This window comes from Apium graveolens, chromosome 7 (genome assembly GCF_009905375.1).
Source record: "Apium graveolens cultivar Ventura chromosome 7, ASM990537v1, whole genome shotgun sequence".
Lineage (NCBI taxonomy): Eukaryota > Viridiplantae > Streptophyta > Magnoliopsida > Apiales > Apiaceae > Apium > Apium graveolens.
Genome location: NC_133653.1, coordinates 257695708 through 257716015, shown reverse-complemented (window position 1 = coordinate 257716015; position 20308 = coordinate 257695708). Strand labels below are relative to the sequence as shown.

Genomic DNA, 20308 nt, shown 5'->3' with positions numbered 1-20308 from the left:
TTTTAATAATGTTTTTATTAATATTATAAAATCATACCATGAAAAACATTGAATATGAGTTATGTCTAGAGTGCTAGGTGTCATTTTGCTCTTTCGAATATCTTTCTTTCAGTATTCTTTTTTTATTTGCTAGTTATGCTTTTATCAGTAGTTCCCTGTTCATCATGATAAGAAGTCCTGCTAAATTGCTTACTTGGTTCCTCTTCTGAAATCTGATCTGGTTGTCATTATGGTACTTGGTGGTTGTTAGGCGCCAACAGGAGGAAGAGCTCAAACATTTAGAAGAGGAGACCGCAAAGAGACTGGAAGAAGCAATTCGTAAAAAAGTGGAGGAGAAAATGTGTTCTGAAGAAGTTAAGCTAGAAATAGAGAGGAGAGTAGAAGAAGGCCGAAGAAAGGCATTTGATGATGTTGAAGTTCAACTGAAAAATGAAAAAGAAGCAGCTTTGACCGAAGCAAGGAGAAAAGAAGTAAGTATATTAATACACAACTTCTGTTTTCCTTTGAACTACAAATTTTTAAATTACTTAATAGAGAGTATTGTAGGACTTCTCACGGATGGAAATGAATATAATAGAAAAACAGAACTGTACATATGTACTTTTTTTTTTCAACATACATATGTACTTTTGTTTCATGGGAACCATATTTTGCACTTCTACAAGTTTTTACGTTTTTCTTGTTCTTATTGCTTAGTATGCAAAACTATTTATTGCTTGAACCTTTCGATTTTGTTTGTTATTCGTCTTCTGAGTATTATATGTTGACCATAACATTATATTTTAGGAACAAGCTCGGAAAGAGAGAGAAGAGTTGGATAAGATGCTTGAGGAAAATCGTAGACGGGTAGAAGAGGCTCAAAGAAGAGAAGCACTGGAAGCACAACGCAAAGAGGAGGAGCGCTACCGCGAGTTAGAGCTTATTCAAAGACAAAAGGAAGAGGCTCTTCGAAGAAAGAAACTTGAAGAAGAGGAAGAACATGCAAATCAAATGAGGTTATCAGGAAAAAATAAGTCTCGGCCAAAGGTGATTGGTCTATGATACTAATTTATGGATGAAATTATGTTGACAGCTAGTTCTGGTGTGTGCCTTGCTGCCTTGTTTTTATTTTTCTGGACATTGCTTTTGGACTGACAAAATTGGGTCGACCGCATAATCTTCCTTTACAAATCTTTGCAATGTGCTTCATTTTCAAGGCCTTGTGATAGTTCTGAAAGAAAAATGTTTACTGTGTTGAGTAGTTTTGCAAACAAGCCGGGCAGAGTCCAACATTGTTAAGCATGATAGGCTCGAGTTTGAGCTCGACAAATAGTTAGGGCTTGAGCTTCGTGAAGCTTGGCTAGATATTCCTCTGTTTTTCATCTAACGTTTTTCATATACTCCCTCTGTCCCAACCATTTTTTTACCCTTTCTTTTTTGGATGTCCCATCCAATTTTTTATATTTCAAAACTTAGCAAAAATTGTTAATGTGTCCTACCACCTTCCCATTTTTTCCCCTTTTCATAACACTTTTACTCCACTATCTCCTTTTTATACATTAAAAATTAATGGGTCTCACTACTTTACTTACTTTTCTTTCTCTTTTTTCCTAGTTTATACATATTTCTTAACCTCCGTACCCAAACCAAATGTAAACAATTGGCCGGGACGGAGGGAGTATTTGTTTTAAGATGTAGCCGTTCATATTTAATTTATCGCTGCCAATATTACGGACTAGATTAATTATATACCTATCATATACAAGGATATAATGTAGCTCTCAAGATTTTAGTAAAATAAAAATTAATAAATTACTAAAGGATTTAATAAATTGATTTTTTTTAATGTTTGATTTATATAAATAATACATATATAGGTATATGTGTTCAATTTTATATATTTCTTCAATTTAATATATGTTTTGATCAAACTATTCTTCTAAAATTAGCACTTATTAATACATATATGGGTGTATGTGTTCAACTTTTTATATTTTTTCAATTTAATTAATTTTTGGACCAAAATATTCTTTTAAAATTAATATTTGTTAGTTGAATTTGACGAAAATCTTTTAATTGTTGGAACCATCATTTGTTCTAAATATCACTGATTTTATCGATTAATTACACGATTAATCGTTGCAATATGTTTTATCGATTCAAATTTACAATTGGATTAATCACTGCATTTTTTACTGAAATTAATATATTTAAAATTAATATATTTAATTTTATAAATTAATTACTTTTTGTATTTTATTAAATACATTAAATTAGTATTTTGATTATTTATTTTAATTAACCACCGATTAGCGGATTAATAAGCGGAAGTTTAGCGGTCTCTCTCGATTAATTCTGAACCCCGTCCTTCAGAACCCTGTAACCATCCAAATATTGAAAATTACAGCTCCCAATAAAAATAAAATAAAAAATAAAGATAACCCAAGTTTCTTTCTTTCCCAGCAGGACACATATACACAACCAATACACACCCATATACACACAACACAACAAACATACATCATTACACAACAATGGGAACAACAACAACAAACAATCTCAACACTTTCACTCAATTCAACAGCTTCTCGTTTCTCATTTTCACGACTCCCCACCTCTTACAAACCCCTTTCACCCCTTTTTCTCAAAAGGGTTTATCTAGGTTTCAGACCCCTTTGTTACACAAACCCATCAATAAGTGAATCTATTGAGCCTCTCAAACACTCGATCTTGCTTGAAAAGCTTAGAATCAGACATCTTAAGGATACTACTAAAACCCCATTTTCAAGAATTGGTGAAAAAAGAGGTGGTGAGAGTGAGGGAGCTAAGTTTGGGAAGAAAGGAGGGGAGAAAGAGAGTAAAGTTTTGAACTTTGAGGAGTTGGGGTTGAGTAACGAGGTTATTGGGGCTTTAGGTGAAATGGGCATTTCTGTTCCTACTGAGATTCAGTGTATTGGTGGGCCTGTTTGTGTGATTGTTTTTTTAACTTTTCTTGCTTGGAAATCAATTTAATTGCTTCTTTTTATTTTGTTCCTAATAGATACACATGTTCTAACATTTTATTTGGACTAACTTTATTGCATCTTTTTGTTTTGTTCCTAGTAGCTATAGTCATTCCAATTCAGAGGGCAGGAACAAAAAGAAGAGTATAGTGCCAATGACAAAATGGATAAAAATAACTAAATTATTTATTTATATATATTGAACAACAAATTACAGGAGAGTCACTATCTATAGTTGATAGTACGATGCACTAAATAATAAAACGAACATACACTAACATTTATGTGCCTTACCTTTTATAAATCGTAAAACTTGTATTACAAACTTACACGCGCAACATTATTTCAACAGTAGAACAAATATCAAATGAAACTGTGTTTCACTGGCAGAGCCTGCACATCAATGGCAAAGACATTCACCAGGAATGTCGAAGCATGATATTTGGGTGTGCGTCGAGAGGGGAAGCAGACTCTGGTTCATACATTATTTGCAAGACATTCACCAGGAATGTCGAAGCTTTTACCATAACAGCCATTGTAGTATTGAATATCAAAAATCGAAATAAGATAAAAATTAGCTAAAAATGTGAATAACAATGTATGTGAGCCAGGGGTTTATATACTTGAATACACTATTCAAATGTCGCGTCATGCGCATAAATAAAATAAGTTAAGCTTTTTCACTTAAGGTGGGGGTCGCAATCGCAATTTATACTACCTGATCTGAGTCAGCATGTTGTATCAAAATTGAACATGCTTGTTTTTTGTTTCGGGAGCTGAAAAATGTAAAAATACCGAATTATGCTTGCATTGATTTTTCTTCCAAGGGTTGTTTATGTGATTCAAGGGGTAATTTTATCTTTTCACCACATTCTTGCTTTCTAAATAAAAAATCAGCTCTGAAAATATCATTTTCCATAAAAAACTCTTGAGAACTAAGTACTATGACTGAATATGTAATATATTTTTAACAACACCAATATGATTTCTCGTAGAAATTTATTTAGGTGATTAGTTATACGTGGCATTTTTGTTTTTAGAGCAAATATTTTAGCCTTTAACTATAAAAGGTCTAAAGCAAAATGTTTTATATCTGAAAAGAAAAAGTAATTTCTTGGTTATTTTTTTAATATAATTATATTATTTAACTAAATGAAATACTCAACTAACAATTAAAGCGATAAATTTTAAAAATATTAATGTTATAATATAAATAGTATAATTACATCTCTTGAATTGAAAGATGGTAATATAAAGAAAAGGCAATGATGAGAAAAGATTGATTTAAAATATACTATTAAGTTCCGTCAAGGGAGCATAGTAAATTAAATATTTTACTTTTATTATTTACTAATATAAAAGTAATGATTCTCCACTTGTTTAACTTAAAGTATTTCATCATCAATAAATATTTTTCCCTTTTCATTGTTAACATTACACAATTATTTATTTAAATTTTATTAGATGGTATGTTAAAAAGAACAGTACACATGGAACCTTCACTAGATGTTTGATCAACGATGATATATGTGGCACCTAATATGTCTTCTTATTTATTGACTTTTGTGAAATTTAGTCGAATGTTTGTTATGCCAATTTTAATATATATCAGTAGAGAATTATAAGGTAGATAAAACGCAAATTTTAACCCCACCCTAATATTCGACGTCATGCTTCACAAGATATTATATTTTTGCAATTTATAAAATTAAATAATATATCTGCCATATTTCCCAGTTGTTGCTGATAATCCCATTTTAACACAGAAACTAATTCTCTCAACATTTGTTATCCTAACTCAGTTATCCACCAATAAATAATTATACCTTAATAATACAAACTCAACTACAACTTACTAATAAACTCAATATATACTCTACTAAAATTCAAAAAGATATGATTTTCATTACGGATATGGTGTATATTTAGGAATTAGTCTCTAAAATCAATCTTCATTACTGTGTTTGCTCATATATTTGTCTCTATTTATTTTTCGTTTTAAATAAAAATAACCCAATTATTATTAAATTTACGCTATTTTGATTGTACTGTTTAGGCTTAATAATAAAGGAGGAGAAAGGAAGATAAGAGAAGGTTAGATTAGCTATCTTTTCAATTATTTTTTCAATTTTCTTATAATTTTAAAGTTCAAAATTTTTGTTAGCCTACATTCATAACTTTTAAAGTTCAAAATTTCATTCATAATTACTCCCTTCCTAAATTATATCATGTATAGATTAGTCGTAAATTAATAATCAATAACTTACCATCATAAAAAGTTAAAATAAGAAACCTTTCTTTGAGACGAGAGAGTATAAAAAAATCTAACTCAAAAAAAAAATTGACCAAGGAAGAAAGCTTTCATTCAATTAAAATATCACGCATACAATGAGATAAGATGTCACATTCAAGTTCTGAAAAACTACTATCAGAATGAAAATAAGATTGACTTGCTAAGCAATGTGCGACCCTATTTGCTCACCGTCTAATAAAGCAAACTTCAACATTAACAATGTCTTGCCGGAGATATCTGCAAATTGTATTTAGTTAATTAGTTTTAAGTTTTATATTGTTTTTTACTGTACTGTGCAGGGAGAGCAACGACTTCGTTGAAGGCGACAATTTTTTTTTATAGATTTCTCCAAGTTGCATAGCTTGAGCTTGAAGATGTTTTTATTTTGGGAAAGTTTGACCGTTAACAAAGCAAAGTTACAATTGGTTAGGGAAGGAAAAATACATGTACACCAATTCAGGTTTATATAAATAAGACTTAATTGCACGAAGATGGCCTCAGTTATAATATTTTTGCACAAAAATGGCTGACGTTTAATAATAGGCACCCGCATGACCCTTATTTATAATTTTTAACACCCGATTGCATTCCGTCTGTTTCAACCAACGGACGTTACATATTATCATTTTTAAAAATAAGCAGAGGGCTAAATTAGTAAAATCACAATTGATACACACATAACCCCTGTATTATTGTCAAGTCGATCATCTTATTTCCCTCCAAAAGAAGTCTCACAATTCCCCCTAACCCACTCACAAAGAACCCTAAATCTAACTGTAACTGGGACTTCAATCGGAGCAAAATGGCGTGGAGATTGAGGCATAAGGAAGATGAAGATGTCTTCAAACCGTACCACTGTCCAGAATATACCGGTAATTTCTATTATCCCTCTGTGCATGCATATTCAGTTGTAAGGGATCATAAATTTGGGGGTTTAGGGTTTATTGTATGTTTAGTACTAATTACTTGTACTAATTATTTGTTGTGTTCGATTGTGCATACAATGGTAATGTTAACTTATTTAGTTATTAGGGATCATATATTTGGGTGTTTAGGGTTTCTTGAAGAAAAAATGTTAATGTCATATGGTTTATTGTGTGTTAATTACTTCTTTGTACTGATTTGGTTATTATATGTTTCTTGAATAAGTGAAAATTTGTACAAATTATTTGTTGTGTTCGATTGTGCATACAATGGTAATGTTAACTTATTGATTATTTTGTGGGTGATTTATAATGTCAGATGATGATCTTTTCTCAATTAAACTGTACTATGATGGTGAACTGCTAGATAACCCTAAGAGATATAATGGTGGCTCTGTTGTGTATGTTGATTTTTGTGATAGTGATGCAATTAGTCTATTAGAGATTAAATCTATGCTTGTTGAAAGTGGATCAAAGGTTGGGTATGATGTAATATACTATAAGATACCAGGGACAACAATGGAGAATGAGTTGTTTGAGTTAGAGACAGATGCTGATCTAATGTTAATGTGTACATTGATATCTAACAAGGAAAGACCTAAGACTAATAGGTATGTAGAGGTATTTGTAACTCAGCCTCTGGAGCCATTAGATGTTATTCCTAGCCAAGAAGAGATTAATATGGACAATCCCTTTGGACAATCTACACAACAAGAAATAGATGAGGAACAACAGTTAAGGGAATTAGAGGGTATTTATAAAGATTTTTCAGATCCTGAGGATAGTGATGAGTATGAATTGAATGTGAGTGACAGTGATGATGAGTCTTGGCACTCAGATGCCTCTAATAAGGATGAGAGTGATGATGATCTGCTGTTTGAAAAAAATGTTGATAAAATGGTGTTTGAAGATCATGACACCCCTGAAGAGCCTGTTAAGGATGACAATGTGGGTACAGATGATGAGAGTGTCTATGCTGGGAGTGATGATGAGAGGATGGCCCCTAATTCTACAGATGAAGATGAGCCAAATTTTCCAGAATTCAACGAAGATGTGGATATGGAGAGACCTGTCTTTGAGCTGGGTATGTTGTTCAAAAGTTCCCAGATTTTTAGAAAAGCTGTAAGGAATCATGCAATCATGGAGAGAAGACCAATTGAGCTTGTCAAAAATTATGGAAGAAAGATAAAATATGTGTGCAAAAAACCTTGTAAATGGACTGTTTATGCTTCTCCATTTAACAAGACTCCTACTTTTCAGATTAGAACATTGGTCAGAAAACATACTTGCATGCCTACATTTAAACAAAAATAAATAAATTCAGTTTGGCTTGCAGAGCATTATGAGAAGGAAATCAGGATGAACCCTGGCTGGCCTGTTAAGGTTTTTCATAAAAAAATATTCAATGACTTGAAAGTGGAAGTGTCAAAGCATGCTGTTTATAGGGCTAAGACTAGAGCACTGTTAAAGATCAATGGCACTCACAAAGAACAGTTTGGTCAGGTATGGGATTATGCATATGAAGTGAGGAGGGTTTTGCCTGAAAGCACTATTAAGATATTGTGTGAAGATCCAGAGCCAGGTGAAAAAAGTGGGAGGTTTATGAGAATGTATATTTGCTTGGGGCCATTGAAGAAGGCTTTTGTTCAGTTCAGCAGAAAATTAGTTGGCCTAGATGGTTGCCACCTTAAAGGACCATTTGGTGGGCAACTCTTGGCAGCAGTTGGGGTAGATGCCAATGATGGCATGTACCCAATTGCATGGGCAGTAGTGGAATCTGAAACTACAGAATCCTGGAAGTGGTTCATGGAGTTATTGAGCCAAGACTTGAATATTCAAAATGATGCAGAATGGACCTTCATCTCTGATAGGCAGAAGGTAAATATTTTTGCACAATTTCAAAATATGAATTGTATGTACATTGATGCAATATAGTAATTATTTGTTATGCATAATGCAGGGACTTATAAATGCACTGGAGGAGGTGGTACCAAATGCAGAACACAGATTTTGTGTTATGCATTTATACCAAAATATGCATAAAGAATTCAAAGGAGTGGCATTGAGACAACTCCTTTGGAAGGCTGCAAGGTCTACCACTGATTGGGAGTTCAATTTACATATGAATAAGATGAAGGAGGTATAAATGTCATTATACTTGTTTAGGTAGTTATCTTTAACTTTATCTTACATATATTTATTTTTTCATAGATTGCTGTTAAGTGTCATGAGTGGTTAACGGCCAAGCCCAAAACACAGTGGACAAGGGCAGCTTTTAGAACACATGCTCACAGTGATATGTTTGTTAACAATCACTGTGAGGTGTTTAATAGCTCTATAAGAAAGTTCAGGGACTTGCCTATCATAACAATGTTCAGGGAGTTGCACAAGGCTGTGATGAAAAGAATCCAAGTGAGGAGAGATAAGTTGGCTTCAAGAGACACAATCATTTGTCCTAGTGCCCTTAAGAAATTAGAAAAGTAAGTACTTCTTTACTGAACTAGTCTAAGCCTTACATTACTATCATTTTCTAATATTTTTGTCATGGCTTATATGTAGAGCAATTCAGTATGCTGGGAATTGTGCAGTATCATGGTCTGGAGGCACCAAATATTTGGTAACTTGCACAGATGGGGGTCATGAACTGGTGGTTGACCTACATAACAGAACATGCACTTGCAGAAAATGGGATCTCACTGGGATCCCATGCTATCATGCTTGTGCATGTATAGCTATTAAGAATGAACCCTGGGAAATACATATAAACAACTGTTATAGCAAGGAAGAGTACATGAAGGTATGTATTTTTCACAAATAATTAGTACTCCTTCTTATTTGTTCAACATCTATACAATTAAAAAACTAAGTATTTTATTTGTTCAACAGCTATACAATTGCACACTGGACCCCATTGTGGGGCCTGAATTTTGGCAAACAAGTGCTGAACCAAAGCCCTTACCCCCAAATGTTAAGGCCCCTGCAGGAAGGCCAAAGAAAAAAAGGGTGACAAAGAATGATATCCCTCCTGATGCCACAAAACTAAGCAAGGTTGGGACAGTTGTGAATTGTCATTATTGCAAAGCAAGGGGTCACAATGCTAGGACTTGTGTTGCCAAGGTAAACTTAGATTCACAATGCTAGGACTTGTGTTGCCAAGACTTAATTTCAAGACTTACTTAGATTCATTGAAAATGTACAGAAAAATGATGCAATTAAAAAGGCTGTTGAGGAAGGAACTGTGCCTAATATAGCCAAGTCAACTTGTGTGTGCAAAACATGCAATAAACATGGTCATAATTCAAGAACTTGTTCAGTTAAGGTACAAGTATGTATACTACAGTTTATGTTCTTAAGATAATGATTTGTGCTCACTTGCTTTTATTCAATTAATTCACAGAAACAGATGGTGCAAGGGGGAAATTCTTCTACAAATCCATCAACAGATCAAGACCAGCAAAGAATACTTGAGATGATGCATCAACATGAAGAGAGACAGATTCATGGAACCCAAGGAAGCTCAACCTCTGCATTTCAAGAACAAACCAGAAAAAACACCCCAAAGAGAAAGAGATAAATGTCATGTTTTATGGTTTATGTTGTGTCCAAGAAGAATGGTGGTGGTGTAGTAGTAATGTGGGTGAACATATCTATGACTGTCTTATTTTGTGGTTGGGTCTGGTACTTAGCATATGGTATGGCTAAACTTTTAATTTCTTTTGTTTGTCATTAAGTTTGTTGGGTATGTAATAGCTGGTATTAAAGGCTTCAAGCCTTCCTTTTGTCAACTAGTTTTTGGTTATCAGGACAGGCTATTGTATTGCCAACAATGTCTTATGTTGGATTTATGATATCTATTCAAACACTTTAATGTCTTTATATTACAGTTAAGGTACTTTTATATAGCATTAGTTGGTATAAACATGTAGTGATAGGCTAAGGACACAATTAATTCATAAACATAAACCATTACATTAGACTTTATTACAAGATTTCAATTTCTTCTTTGACATCTTCAACTGCTGGTACATTCCAAACAAAAAAGAAAAACATAAACACTAAAAAAAGGCAGACTAATTTCCATCTTTTAGCTTCCAATTTACTCTTCTCCACTTCAACTTGTAGCACCCTGCATCTTTGGCAGCCATCAACCCATCTGAAAAACCCACAACCTCGACTACCAAGAACACAACCAAGAAATTTTTGCCCCCAATTTGCCTCTGTTCTAGCAGTCCTCTCCACAGCCCAACCTCCACAAAAGCATTTGTATGCCATTGTATTTGGCTGAGTAGGTTATTTACGATGGGAGTGTAAGTTGTTTAGGATGGGAGTGTTAATTTTAGGTTTTGTATGTATTTATATAGAGATACATCTCTCTATTCTAGGATAATAGCCGTTAGAAATTAATTTTCCAAGTTTACCCTTCTTATTCAACGTCCGTTAGTTGAAACAGACGGAATGCAATCGGGCGTTAAAAAATATAAACAAGGGTCATGCGGGTGCCTATTATTAAACGTGAGCCAGTTTTGTGCAAAAATATTATAACTGAGGTCATCTTCGTGCAATTAAGTCTATAAATAAATTATATCATGTATGCCCGCACAAGTTATCTGTTCTTAAAAATTACTTTCTGGCATCCTATTTCAACTACAAAACATATTCACATTTATATAAAAATTAAATTTCCAATTCTATATTGGACAAGAACTTTTGAAATAGATAAGATTATATATTCGAAATCGACAATTCTATATAGTATTATTATGGCGGAATAAATGTAAGTTTCATCTTTTATGAAATGTACATTTTTTTATGCAATACAATGACAGGAAACTTGGTAGTTTTGCTATAAAATTTCGGATCATCAATTCATCGTATCAATACTAGTATTTTTGCCCGCTACGCTTGGCGTAAATATTTTTTAAAAATAATATTTTTATAATCCTTTCTCTAATAAAGAGTTTTTTAGTGAATATGTTTTTCGGTTGATCTCATATTATATGAGATTAAAAAAATTATCTTTAATATGATAATAAGTTAAACATAAAAAAATAACAAATTAACAACACAATCAGTATTCAAACAATTGGTTTTGGTATTCTAAGAGTTAAAAATTTAATTTGTAATATTCTAATTTGTAATAAAATCATGACTAATAATTAGTTGCATGTATTGAAAATTTATTTGGATGGAAAGTAGTATTAAATAATTACAAACAAATATTAATTTACGGCCAAATAAGAAATTTTAAACAACATCTAAAAATCAACAAATAATATTATCAAATGCTCTTTTAAAAATAATACAATATATATATATATATATATATTTGTTATTACATTTACATTTTCCATACATTTATAAAAAAAATTTGAGTAAATTATGACTGTATATATATATATATATATACCGTCATAATAATTTTTTTAATATTTGAAAATTGCACACATATCTTTTTTGAGTAAAATTAGTTACTTTTACAATTTTAAAACATGTAACTGCTATATTCTTGTTTGACTTTACTAAGCAGTAAATAAGAATAAATAAGAGTAGGTGGGGTAGTTTCTGGTTGGTTTTTATTGTCCGGAAATACTCTCAGTTACATAACTTCCTTCGTTTCCATGTATACAAATTCTCAGAAACTCATCTCCCATTGAAAGTGTTCAAACTCCTAATTCGGTTTGGGGGAAAGGATTATATCAAATTAGGTAATACTTCCTTTCTATTAAACTTTCATGAATTACTTTTAACTTCAAATTGTACTGCCATTTGCATGTGAATAATTTATCTCTTTTGATGTGTACCTTCTTCTTCTATCTTCATACAAACATGGATTGTGAAGAGAGTAAGATTAGATTCATATGCCGTAATTATGCTTGTTCATACCAAAAAGGCCGATTGGTAATATTCTTTCTATTTTCTTGTACTTCAATTCGATTTCTTCGAAAGCCTTTTTATAAAGTATTTTCAGTGATATGCATTTTTCAATCTACGAATTGAAGTTATTGTCCATCTTTTCATTATTATTCTCGGTGGGTATTGTTCATTGTAGAAATTACCGTTTTTTTATCTGAGATATTGATCAAAGTTAACAAAGAAAGTATATCTACATGTGCCATCAAATGCTATATGGTCTGGTCATATCTCTGAAAACCATGAATATATTGAGGGTTTGGAGGAGATGATGTGCTTTCACAATATTAAACCATATCACGTTGTCATCATGGAGTATAAAAGTGGTGGGAACTTTAATGTAGAAATCTTTAATCCCTACTATGTTCCAATTGATTATACTTTAGACCACAATGTTCGATTAGATCAGGCAGAGAAATTGGATGGGATTGCTGAAAATGTTGAATTTAGTGATTTAGAAATGGAAAAACTGTTTGAGTGTTACCGCTATAATGCCTACTACAATTTTGTTGGTATGCACACTCTATGTATCGAGGCAAATCATTTGATAGAAGCATCTGGCTTGAAGGTATATCTTTCTAAAACAAAATTTGGGTAATATCTTGGTGCAATGTTTCAGTTAGCATTTTCTTCTTTGAGGTTGAATGAGTCTTTTTTATTTTGTAGGTTCTTTCATCACAAGCATGTTCTTCTTTGAGGTTGAATGAGTCTGTGCAGTTTGTTGAAATTGGATTTGGTAAATTCCACTGAACCATTGAACTGAAATGGATGAATGGTGATGTTTTTTTTTGACAAAGGATGAATTCAGTTTGTTCGTAATTTCAATGTTCATGAAGGAGATTAGTTGGTATTTTCGAAGCAGCTTCCTGGCAATTCATTTAGAGTAGTACTTTTCTCAGACAATTTATGTGTTACGCCTTTAAATGATGAAGGTAATGACTGTATCTTTTGTATTTAATTTCCAATCTTTATTTTACTGTTTAATATTTTTTTCGTTTATTGTGTATTGTAGATGCTTCATCGAGTATTCGTCCCAAATTTATTAAACTGATGCGCAGGAGTACAATAGAAAATGCTAGCTTGGTATTTGATAGATATTATCATACTTATATATTGGATAACCTAAAATCTTTATTGAGTTTTCCTAAATAATTTAAAATTTACAGGAAGTGCCTTTTGTTTTTATGCAAAAATTTGGACGTAACCTGAATCGTGGTATTGTAGAGGTTCATCTTGGTGGTGGGAAAGTAATGAACTTCAAATTCTGTCCATCAACACATAATATATTTGGTCTAAAGAGGTTCACGCAGAAGTATAGGATTTTATGTAATCACATGTTTGTATTCACTTATATTGGTAGCTGCAAGTTTGAGTTGGAAGTGTATAATTCTCAGTGTGGTACTCATTTCCGTGATGATGACGGTTATTTATGCCTTGATGAATTTGTACCGCCTGAACCTGGATCACAAGCGATTTTCTTATCTAGTGTTAGTGGCACTTTAATTGAAGGTATTTCTTTTGTTTTCAGTACCAAGCATTATCATTTAGATAATTTTCATACAAATGATGAATTTACCGGTCTTCTTCTTTGAAGATGATGATGATGACAAAGAGGAGTTTAATTCTTCACCAGCTAATGTACTCATTGAAGTAGAAGGTACCTTAATTGTAGCATTCTTCTGTTTAAAGTAGAAACTACACTAATGTAGAGATATAACATTATATTGGGACTAATATATTGATTCTTACGATAAGATAATGCCAATGATGAAACATAGTCTAACTCATTCTCAGGTAATGCAAAATATTAAATTTCAACATTCTTACAGCATTCTTCTGCATACACATTATTACAGCATTTTTCTGTTTTTAATATTTAAAGTGAAGTTTATAAACCTTCAATGCATTCTTCTTGCAATTTTGTAGAAACCGAGTCGAACATTCGACTGATTGATATTGCCTCTTCTTCAGAGGACACGAATGAAGGTGTGTAACATATCTTCATTACAAAATTACTATTGTCCACCTCTGTGAAACATACTGAAACTTAGCACATATGCTCTGTAATTTATGTAAAACCTGCATCAGAAGCTATAATTTTATGTATTGTTACTGCTACTTTAAATTAATATATTTCTTTTTTTTGGTAGTAGAAAGCACCATCATTCTTACGTATTGACAGAATACTGAATTTGCTACATGTATTCTTCTGAGCAGATGCTGATAATGAGACTCGGGGTTTTCACTCTTCCTCAGATAATGCACAAATTGAAGCTAGAGGTAGCTTATTGTGAGCTTTTTTCCAATTTGAAATATACCTAATTTGGACAGCTTACATAATATCATTAATCATATATCTTTTGTTCTGCTTAGATTATGGCCATTAATGAACTGGAGTTGCACTCTTCCTCAGGTACTGTATTACATATATTGCTAATTTGCATGAATGAAAACATGTAATAGTAAAGATTGAATTTGCAGCTCTATACATTATTATAACTTTATGTGTTTGTAATATTCCAATTTCTTTTTGGTAATATATTGTAAAGACTTCTCTGTAGAAAGCGACAAAGACATTGAACTGATTGATACTTAATCTTCTTCCGAGGAAAGCAATGAAGGTCTGTACTAATCTAATTTGTGAAATTAGTGTTTTACACCTCAGTGAAACCTACTGAATAAGAAATGAAATACTCTGTAATTTGTAGATGAAGAACAACAACAGATGGTAAATGAAGACATAATTCTTGATGAATAACCAGCTTCCTTCGTTGTGGTACTTAAAGATTCTCATGTTGACAATAAATGTCATGGCGCTGTAAGTTTACTAATACTTAAGGAAACTGTATATCAACATTTTCTGTTTTCTATATCTTTTTACAATTATCCAACTCTTGTTATATTGTATTACATTGCAATTGCTTTAAGGCCTATATATTCTAACTGGGATAGAAGAACCAACACAACTTTGATATTGGGTGGGAGACAATGGGTAGTGCAAGCATTGCAAGTAGCTCGTCAGTGCCGTTTTGGAATTGGATGGGATGACTTCATTGGTGATAATGAATTAGCTGCACATACTGAATTGTTATTTGTGTACTTGGGTGAATATCGGTTCGAAGTGTTAGTTATTAATTAGGTAGTTATTTATGATTTAGTATTGGTATGTAGTAATGAATGGGTAACTTGTGCACTCTTCGATTTGTGATCGTACACATTGCTGGATAAACTAAGATTGTTTTTGCTTCTTTTAAGCATTTGAGTTATAGACTTTTTTTTAATATCATGGTCTTTAGTTATAAGGTATTTAATATGAATTAGCTTCTTTTAAACATCAACTCAATTGTGAATATGGTGGTAATAATAGTAGTGCCTAATGTCCTGCAATTAGGTAAAATTCGCACAGAGTACTAATGTAAGACAAAAACAAATATTGTCTTAAGCGAATTACATTTAGATAACTTGGTTTCATAAAAAATAATGGTTTTGTTATTTGTACTTTATGAGAATTTAAATAATATTTTTTATATAGAATTAATAAGAGAATATTATTAATAGTAACAAAAAATATTTTTAAATTAATGAGAAGAGCTAATTTTATTAATATGAAATTAGAAGTACATTGAAGAGTGACGAATTCATAAGTTGAGACTATTCCAATCGATGAGTTTACTCAATTTCCTGAATTCCTGGATCAATGTACAAAAATAAAAAATGAAGAAGGATTTTTTGTATGTTCATTATAGCTATGAAGAATACTCAATTAGATATTAGAGCATTTGTGGGAAGAATATAATATTTCTGATCTGATCCAATTTTAAAATTCTGAAATCTTTATTATATAATTAATAAGAGAACGTAATTAATATAAACAACATTTATTTTTTAACTTAAACTTAAATTAAGGAGCCAAATTTTTTTTACTAAATTTTAAATAGAATTAAATTGAAGAATCATAAATGCCGAATTCAGAAGCAATTTTATATTTCAAATCAAAGATTTCTAGGACCACTTCAGGAAAAGTAACCAGGAACATATTGCACTTAAAAATGAATTAATTGACCATTTGTGGGAAGAACATACTATTTCGGAAACATTTTATGTTACACAAATCTTTTGATAAACCCTTTTGATTTTTATCTTTGCTCTTAAACATATAAATGCAATTATATTTTTTAGATAAACATATTTGATTTTTAACGTTGCTATGTTATATTTTCCAAACCTTCGATTTTCAATTAAATAACGATTTAAGGCATTAATTATTGGTATCAAATAACCTTCAACTTACAATTAAAATCTAATAATTTAATATTTATTAGGTTACATATTTATTTATTTTTAGTAAAAAAGGGGACATAAATTTAATTATATCATTTTCAAAAAACTTGTGGGTCGTCTCCTCATTACCTATGTCTGTTCATTACCTTTAAAAAAAACTATTCATTTTCTACCTCATCATTCACTGAATACATCAAACCTTTGAGGTTCCTTGCCTTGGACAACTAAACAGACAATCCAATGCATGTCACACACGTGCCTACTGAGCTTCTCACAAATCTCCTACTAAAGCCAACTTCATCAAACATAATCTTTTTCATTCAACATTTTCCTACAAATCATATTTCTTACTCTGCTTCTATACACGTCATGGCATCTGCAAGTAATATCAGGTGATTCCTCTTACTTACGCATCAATACAGATATATACATATATATTCTCCTTTCCATGCTAAAATGATCTGCATTCCTAATATTACTTTACCTTAGCTTCTTGTAAGTTGATTTGCCCCGCCTGTATGTAGTAGTCTGTTAACCATTTCAGTTATTTTCTCCAATTCATGGTCTTACTTTTATACCTATCTGTGTTCTAAGTTTTTATGTGGTTTGTAACTATATATGTATCTACTGTTGTAAATGCATGCAATCTGGTTCTTTTAAACTTCTAACTTTTATAGTATTATGTTAACCTTTTACTAAATTTGGTCCACTTCATGCATATGCCTGTATACATTGAACAGTTTAACTGCTAATAGGCTAGGTAAAGGTAATTTGTATTACGCTTCTGGGTTAACCGTTACTGCTTTTATCAACATGAAACTATGAGTGTATGATAGTTCTAATTATACTACCACATCACTATGATCCACAATACACAAACTCACTCAAAAAAATATCAATCATTTCTATGAGTGAATACAATAAGCTTCTAATCTCATCTTGATGACTTGATATGTTTAATTTTAAATCTCAACTTTTGGCTTCCAATAGTTTCCTATCATTTTTAAATTGTTTTTTATTTTATTTTTCATCTCCTATGAAATTGACTAAACCACTTTCTCCTAACAGTGGTAGCAGTTCACTGGAGGCCGACAGTAGCAGAAATGAGAACCGGAGATTCTTGAAGTCGTAGAATATGGAGAAGAGCATGATTAATCTGAATGTTAACTTGGCGGCTGTGTCGAGGATGGTGGAGGCGCTGGGGGAAAGCCACATGCAGTTTACCGGGAACATGACGATGCAGTAGGAACAGTTCAATAACAGCTTCCAGATGCAGCAACAACTCCTGCTTGAGGAGATTCGTCTTCTTCGGATTGAGCACGCTGAGATCCGGAGGAAGATGAATGGATGGTGCTGAAGCCTTTAATGCATGGGTGGTTTTCCAGTTTCATCAAGTTTGTTAAGTTTTAATTATGTTAATTATTTGAACTATAATGTTTGCAATTCCGAAACTATGGCTCTTTAATTTGATAAAGACATGGAAGCCTTATAATGTGGTTTAATTTTCATATATATATATATATATATATATATATATATATATATATATATATATATATATATATATATATATATATATTTCTATGGTTTTCATATGCATTAAATTGGTATTTAGTTTGCAATAACTTGAAATGAGTTTGTAGTGCTTGTATTAGTTTGCATGTCTAAATAGAGCTTCCAACAAACTACCCACATAATAGACAGAGTAGTGAGTAAAGGTTCTGAACTAAACACACCTTCTTAACAGTGGGAGACCAACAATTAGGATATTTCTGGGTAGTTTGTAGTTAAACAGAGTAAAGACTGGGTACTCACCCTAAAGTATTAGTTACCTATACATTATTACTGCCACAGAGAAAAGTTAAGTGTAACTAAGTAATTAGGTGTGGGTAGCCTCGAGCCAATCAAATGGAGTAGCTGTCATTTACTGTCAAATCAATTTAAAAAAACAATTGATTACTGCCAACTATAAGATCCTTCTTTCGGTTTTATTAAGTTTATTTCACCCTTTGCTATATTTATTCTTTGAAATTCACAGAAGTGATAATTTATCTCTACATACATATAAATTTATTTTTTTCTTTAGTCCACTCAATAGAATATGTCTTTCAAAATTTATATTTTTGGCACTTCAATTATTGTTATTTCTGCTTTTTTTTGGAATTAATATTTGGGTAATATTGCTCATTTATTTGTATTCCACCTACAGACGATAAGTGTTTTCAGGCCGGCACTATAAGATGATTTTCTAACTTTTAAAAAGTTGTATATTATTTTCTACATAATTTTTCTCGGTTAATTTTGTATATATGATTGAATAATTTTTTCCTATTTTTGATATTTTTTAGGTCTTAATCATACTTTTAAAAAATGATATACCATAATTATATTTACTACATCTTTATTACAATCCATTAAAGTTAAATAAATTTTTTTTTAGGTAAAATCTATTATATTGGCCCAAATTAGAAGATATTAATTATAGAAGGAAAGGAAAGATATAAATTTAGCATGGTTATTTAGTAGTCCATTTTATTTTCTTAATTGAAGAAATCTTAAATGCATGGTTAATCCCCATTAAACGATGAAAATGTACATAAAATTGCTTAATATGCTTGCTTTGTTTTTCGTGTAAATTTGTGATGGTCCGGTTTGCTAGAAAAATTAAGGTTGTTTTTGCTTGTTTTAAGAATTTGATTTGTAGAATTTACTAAAAATTCTAATTAAAACAAATATTTTTGGAAAGTAGAACTTAATTTAATGCGATAACATAATTTTACTTGGCATTAAATTAGAAGTACATTGAAGAGTCAGAAGTGTCGGATTAATAAGTTTAGACTATTGTGATCGATGAGAATAATCATATCCAACATTTCCTGGATCGCTTCAATAAAATAAAAAATGAAGAGGAACATATTGAATTTAGAAAAACATTCACTAAGCATTTTTGGGAAGAATATACTATTTCAAAAAAAAATTCTTCTAGAAAATTCTTTGGTATGTTCATTATTGCAAATAAGGTTTTTTTCGTTAATTAAGTGCAAAATTTTTATGTGTATTAACTTTTTTTGGTTTTCTTAATCTATAATTTGTGTACAAATTGGTCAATCCTCATCATTTTCACATGTGCAGTATATGGTAAATATATGCGGAGTATCTCATCATATTCACATGTGTTCTTCTAGTGAGGTAATCTATACCTGTATATTATACAGATCATGATTCAAAACATTAATTTCAAGTTAAACAAAAGTTACTATAGGCTATGTTTATAGTATTGTTTATCCCAAATTGGTTTTACATAAATGATTATATATAAATGACAATTAGATCCAATATTTCAATGACAATATTGCAGTTGCTATTAAATTTCAATCATTTTTTGGATTTGTTGGTGATCCAATTTAAATTTTTTTATTTCTCTATTAAAAAATTTAATGTAAAATATGTTTAATATTGACAACATTTATTGTCTAACTAAAACTTAATATAATGACAAAAATTAAATTTATTAAAATTTAAATTGAAGAGTCAGAAAGGCCGATAAAATTCACAACTTGTAAATAAGTCAATGCAAAGCATTTGAAGATTACTTGGACCGCTTCTAAAAGAAATAAGTTTTAACGCAACTTGTGTATGTTAATTAATAACTTTTATGTATTCTTTGAGAATGAAATGCAAAAGTATAATACTTTAAGGTGTAATATTTTTTTTTTCTAATTTAGTTACTTTTTAACATTTTATATAAATTATTAATAATGATTAAATAATACAATTTAAAATAAATTTGGTTACCATGATATTTGTATGCGGACTATCTCATTAAGTCACATGTGTACTTTTACTGATGTATTGGCATTTGTATATTATACAGGATGGGCGCACAACTTTCATTAAAGTATAGAAAATGTTAATATACA

General features: G+C 31.1%; 1 protein-coding gene across 2 annotated transcripts in view; it reads left to right on the top strand.

Annotated features, from left to right (window-relative positions):
* Positions 1–20308, top strand: part of LOC141671517 (uncharacterized) — a 119956-nt gene that overhangs the window by 3227 nt on the left and 96421 nt on the right. The window contains exons 3-4 of one of the 2 annotated variants that reach the window (XM_074477791.1): positions 251–470; positions 787–1026. In XM_074477791.1, coding sequence (XP_074333892.1) covers positions 251–470; positions 787–1026 — 460 coding nt within the window. Of the gene's footprint in view, positions 1–250; positions 471–786; positions 1380–20308 lie in introns of those variants that run through there. The other variant, XM_074477789.1, reaches the window with a different exon arrangement.